The sequence below is a fragment of the Callorhinchus milii genome, unplaced genomic scaffold, assembly GCF_018977255.1.
Source record: "Callorhinchus milii isolate IMCB2004 unplaced genomic scaffold, IMCB_Cmil_1.0 Scaffold46, whole genome shotgun sequence".
In the NCBI taxonomy this organism is placed as follows: domain Eukaryota; kingdom Metazoa; phylum Chordata; class Chondrichthyes; order Chimaeriformes; family Callorhinchidae; genus Callorhinchus; species Callorhinchus milii.
In genome coordinates, this window is record NW_024704787.1 from 538303 (window position 1) to 544302 (window position 6000).

Sequence of the window (6000 nt, forward strand, 5' to 3'; positions counted from 1 at the left end):
GGCGAGAGTGGGGGAGATGGGGTCACGGAGTTTGGTGCGGGAGAGGACACGGGCTGCAGAGTTCTGGATTATCTGCAGCCTGTGGAGGGAGGAGTTGGGAAGGCTGACAAGCAGGGCATTTGCATAGTCGAGCCTGGAGGTGATGAAGGTATGAACAAGAGTTTCAGTGACCTGAGGGGTGAGGTAGTGGCGGAGTCGGGCGATGTTACGGAGGTGAGGGAAGGCAGAGCGGGTCATGGCTTGAATGTGGGGGAGAAAAGACAGTTGAGAGTCGAACAAGATACCTAGGTTCCTGACTGGCTTGGTGAGTTGAAGTGTGCAACCATGGAGGTTTATGCTGCCAGAGCCTGAGGTGCAGAGGCGCTGGCGCGAGCCAATCAGGAGGCCCTCAGTCTTGTTCATACTCAACTGTAGGAAATTTGCCCTCATCCAGGACTTAATGTCCGAAAGGCAGTCTATATCGGTGACTCAAGGTCACAGATTCAAAATAGTATGTAAAAGAAGCAAAGGGGAGGTGAGAAGAACTTTTTTCACGCAGCGAGTTGTTCGAATCTGGAACGCATTGCCTGAAAGGGTGGTCGAGGTCGATTCGATAACTACTTTTAAAAACGTGGTGGACGGGTATTTGAGGAGGATGGGTTTGCAGGGTTATGGGGAAAGGACTGGGGAGTGGGATTGACATTAATTGCTCTATTCAAAGAGCCGGCACAAACTTGATGGGCCGAATCTCTTCTTTTTGTGCTATACGATTCTATGATTCAGTGGTCCTGGAGTTGAGGGTGGAGGCAGAAAGATAGAGTTGGGTGTCATTCGCATACGTCTGGAAGTTGACCCCATGTCTGCGGATGATGTCACCAAAGGGGAGCATGTAGATATTAAAGAGGAGAGGGCCAAGGACAGAGCCCTGGGGACGCCAGGCATGACAGTGCGGTCATTGGAGGAGAAACTGTTAGAGGCAACAAAGTGGTGACAGTGAGAGAGATAGGATCGATCCAGGCAAGGGCAGGTCCGTGAAAGTTAAGTAAAGAGGAGAGGTGGTGTATGAGGATGGAGTGTCTTCAACAGTGTCAAAGGCGGCAGAGAGGTCGAGGAGGACAAGGAGGCAGAGGGAGCCCTGATCACAGATGTTCAGAATGTCATTAGTGACTTTGACCAGGGCTGTTTCCGTGCTGTGGGCAGTGCGAAGCTGGATTGGAGGGGTTCAAAGAGGGAATGGTGAGAAAGAAAGGAGCGGAGCTGGGACGCTAGCACTCATTCCAGGACCTTGGAGAGGAATGGGAGGTTAGAGATGGGGCGGTAGCTGGAGAGAAGGGCTAGGTCCAGGGAAGGTTTTTTCAGGATGGGAGTGATGGTGGCTATTTTTAACGGGGTGGGCAATGAGAGGTTGATGACGTTGGACAAGAGAAGGGCCAGAAGGTGGAGCTGGGGGATGAGGAGAGAGGTGGGGTTGCGACCAAGGGAGCAGGTGGTGGGTTTGAGTTTGTGAATGATGGTGGTAAGGGAGGAGGGAGAGATAGGGTTGAAGGAGTATAGGGGGGATGGGTGGGGGTTGGGTGATGAGGGAGAGGTGATGTGGGGTTGGTGATGGACAGGGCAAAAGTGGCTGAACGTATCCCCGCGATTTTGGATTCAAAGAAGTCCAGCAGCTCCTCACAGTTAGAGTTTGAGGAGAAGATGGGCGAGGCGTGCGAAGGTGGACGGAGGAGATGGTCTGTGGTGGAAAAGAGAAGCCTGGGGTTGTCCTTTGCCTCCAATATAACCTTGGAGTAGAAGGAGGATTTGATGGAGGTCTTGGTGTGGTGAAGCCAAATCTGCCGATGGACCGTTAGTTTGGATTTGGTCCATGCACGTTTGGCACTTGTGCCTTGAGGGAACCGAGATAGCTGGTGTACCAGGGGGATTTATGGGAGTATGAGGCAGTTCGGGAGGTGGGGGGACAAGGGAGTCCAGAATGGAGGAGAGGAAGTTGTGGAGAAAAGAGAGCGAAGAGGGGAGATTGGTCAGGGAGGGCCAGAGGTGTAGGAGTTCAGATGGCTCCAGGGCAGTGGAGAAGAAATTTTTTTCCACGGACGGTATGAGATGGTAGAGGATTGAGAAAAGGGAAGGGGTACGAGGTGTTGAGGGAGATGAAGCAGTGGTCCGAAATGGCTTTGTCGATGATGGTGATGTCCGAGACGGTGAAGCCCCGGGTGATCACCAGATCAAGGGGTGGCCACAGTCGTGGATGGGGAGTGGATGAGGAGGGAGAGGTTAAGGGAAGAGAGGAGGGAGGAGAAGTCGGCAAAGGTAGAGCAGAAGGGGGTGAAGTGAAGGTTGAAGTTGCCTAAGATTAGGAGGCATTCAGAGCAGAGGGGTGACCCAGGTTTCAGTGAGGGTGGGGATGTCAATGTTTTCCTCGATGGTGAAATCATGGATTGTGAGGGACTTATTTGTTAGTGAGTGGACGTTCTGCAGACTGATGCAGAGGGGACAGTTAGTGGTGAGAGTGTGGGGGAGATGAGGGGGGGAGGGGATGGGCAGATGGGTTGGGTGGCGATGTGGATAAGGAAGGAGTTGTTGGCTCCTTGGGTGAGGGCCGGTGGGCTTTGCGGCGAGAGTGGGGTAAGGGGCAGTCAGAGTGGGTGCTGTTGGACAGCCGATGGCGTCTACCATGGTGGGCACAAAGGAGACTGTGAAGGGAGGCTGTGGGGGAGTCGAGGAGGGATAGGAGTTGGGGTAGGCAGAGAGAGAGGAGGGTTGAGACGTGATAAGGCTCGATATCAAATGCAAGGATTATTTTTGTGAAGCCCTTCATTCATTTTGTGAAGCCCTTTCAGGCTTTTTATCTACCAGGAAGCTATATAAATGTATGATTATGAATGTATGTATAAATGTTTCTGTAGTGAATACATTGTGAGATTGTACATCTTAAAATGGATTGTTTAAAGAGATCTATCTCTTGCACAATAATTTTCCTTGAAACAATCCAGTGTAATATGAAAAATCTCCTGTGAAACATAAATTTATTTTTGAAAAATTATCTGTCCAGTACTTCAATGGCATCAAGAGGTTATCTGAGAATTCAACAGTGACTTATTGCAGCAAATGAAATGTGATCCATGAACATTTTGGTAGGTTTGTGTGGTGAATGTAGTTCTTCCAGGGGAAGAGAACAGAACACTGCTAAAATCATTATAAGGAAAAATTATTCGGTGATTTATTTTTCCTTCAAATTTAATTGACCTAAAGGTCAAAAGCCAAAGCTGTCCATTCTGTTATTTTGGTGCCTCTTTGTGGCAGGGTTCTGTGAATATCACTAACATATCGTGCATGAGTGTGTGTTTGTGTGCAAGAGATTGTGTTCACACTTGTTTTACTCCACCGAAAGTAATGAACAACGGAAATTTGGGAGCTAAGATTGAAAGTTGAAACACCATCTTTGCAGTTAGCTTTCAAGTCCCACACATATCTCTGGAACACCCCAGTCATTGTGTGAGGATTCCAGAGAAGTAATCGTTTTGTAAAGGTGTTTAACAGATGACAAGCAGGACATTTTAGAATCACTGGCACTTTGAAGGTATGCATCCAAGGCAAATGTACTAAGGAGATGAAAACCATCTGGTGGTGATATCTCAGTAACAATCTGCAGCACAGATTGAGGTGCAAAGACAGGTACTCTCTTACTCTGATGTCTTAGTCCCTAAAATCAGATTGATAATAAACAAAGAAGTACAAAGCTTGTTTAATTCTAGTAGCTAAAACGGTTAATATGTATGAAACAGAATTTATCCATTGGATTGGTTGATTAAAGCCCTGTCTGCTCTTCACTGCAGAATTGAATGCGCTGTATTGTTTGCTGATCTTTTTTAAAAAATTTGGTTTAGGTTTGGGGGTCAGTCTCTCAACAGCAATCCTATAGCACAAATTAAGGTTGAACCTGTTCTTATTTGTTAAGCAGTGCCACTGTACTCAATAGCTGAATGGGCCCAATGAAAGCTTTGTTTCCCTAAATAGGCATTGACATACACATTGATCTCATCCAAGGAAATGTAGTCACTTTTTTGGCAATCCCAGGATTCACAAATTGGAAGTCAAAATAAAAACAAATCCAGTTTGCAAATATTATGTTGTCTTACTCAACTGTGACCAATAATCAATGTGAATCTGTTGGAAAATTCAGGGATGGGCAGGCTGCGCCTTGAGTAAATTCAGTGTATCTGATGGACACTACTGTCCCATTCTTTTACCCCCAATCCACCTCCTCTGCAGAAGACATTCTATACATTTTCCTTAAGGTACAGTTGAACCACACGCCATGAAAAAATCAACTCCTCTTCTAGACTACAACTTCAATTGTGAAGATTTTCTATATTTAATGTAATAATTTTTCTCTTTTATTTAAAAAATAATCCCCTTCAGAACTGGATTATTGTCGACAAAGGAAAGCAGAAATATCTTGAAGTCATTCCATCTGCCTCTATCCAAAGATCTTATCGAAGAACTTCTGTCAAAGTAAGTTCATAATAGGATAGAGTAGAATCTTATTTTTTTGTAGACAATAAGCTAGAGAAAAAAATGTCTGTGATAGAAGCATGATAACAGATGTTCAGTATTTAAGCAATATTGGGGCTAAATTATTTTTGTCATAAAGGATTTTGCACAAATCTATTTCTTCCCTTCTCTCCAATTTTTAATCTCTTCTCCCGACGAAGCATAGAATCTTGCTGAGGTATATTTTCATGAGTCCCAACAAACCTCTAGTACCTAATGATGAGTAAATGTGGACTGATCTTTGGAAGGCTAAGAGGATGTGAAAATATCACAGCCAAGTCTAATTCTGTCATTATCAGATACCCTTACATGTGCATTTTCCAGCACTGGCCACTGGTTAATGATTAGGAATGATCTACCACCCCAAACCCCTCCACCCCCATATCTCTGGACATTAGACACATTGTATTTCCTGATTGAATGAAGTAAAAACTGTTCCCTCTGTCAATGCTATTCTGGAGATTGCCTTAATCTACCTAGTGAAAAGAGTATGCCAAGAGGCTCCCCCTTCCGATGATGTTACGGAGATTATAATTGTGAGGAACTGCAGATGTAAACTATTATTCAACCACTCGAAAAACAAACTCTATTCTCTTTTGTAAAACTGATACAAAAAAAGCATATTAACTTGAAACATACAATTTTTCACCTTCAGATGAGGTTTGCAGAGGCATTTAAAGTTACAAAGTGAAAGCCTTGCTATATAGGCATATTGAATGCTAACATGAGCTCTTGGAGGGGACTTTTTTCAATTTAAAAACTTTGTTCTTATTGATCATGTTATTGTAATTCAAATTAAATTATTGTATAAAACACTTGGAGATGTTTTGAAGTGATGAAGCACTTCTGTCAAAGCAAGTTCAAAGCAAGTATATTTGTGTTTAATATTATTGTTTAGTTGTGGTGTAAGTGTTTGTTTGGGATCCATACAGGTTCTAATGATGGAATGTAACAGGCAAAAAATAGATGAATGCTCTGTGTTTCAGGGTTGAAAGTAGAATCTAATTATTTACACTACCACTGCACTTTTACTCATGTCTATTGAATTTGTTTCTAAATGTTTTAAGGTTTAAAGATGCTGAAGGACGGGTGCAATATACAAATCTAATCTCAAGCATGAACTGGAGGGAATACCCTCTCCCAGCTTCAGAAGTTGCACAGTACCCCAGCAAGGTAAAACACATGTGAAATGCTTCAATGCCTAAACTCTGATACAAACGTAATTGTTTTACAGTATTACAATGCTATTTAGATTTTTGTCTTTATAGTATTAATTGAGGCTGACAGATGTCACTCTTGTATGATCAGTTGTAATTGATCTGTACAGGAATCATATCTCATCAAAGCAAGACCTACTCCTTTGGATCCCAGTTCCTACTATCATTTATTTGTGGAATCCTGTAGCTCAGTGGTAAGAGCACTCACTTCACAAGCGAGAGAGCTGGGTTCAATTCCGCAGGCGAAATGTTG

General features: G+C 44.0%; 1 protein-coding gene across 1 annotated transcript in view; it reads left to right on the forward strand.

The window, feature by feature from the left end:
• efhc2 (EF-hand domain (C-terminal) containing 2) overlaps positions 1-5703 on the forward strand; it is a gene marked incomplete at its 3' end in the record, with an annotated part of 34460 nt that extends 28757 nt beyond the window's left edge. The window contains 2 exon segments of the mRNA XM_042345437.1: positions 4399-4491; positions 5598-5703. Of these exon segments, the coding sequence (XP_042201371.1) occupies positions 4399-4491; positions 5598-5703 (199 nt within the window).
• Positions 5704-6000: the final 297 nt, after the last annotated feature.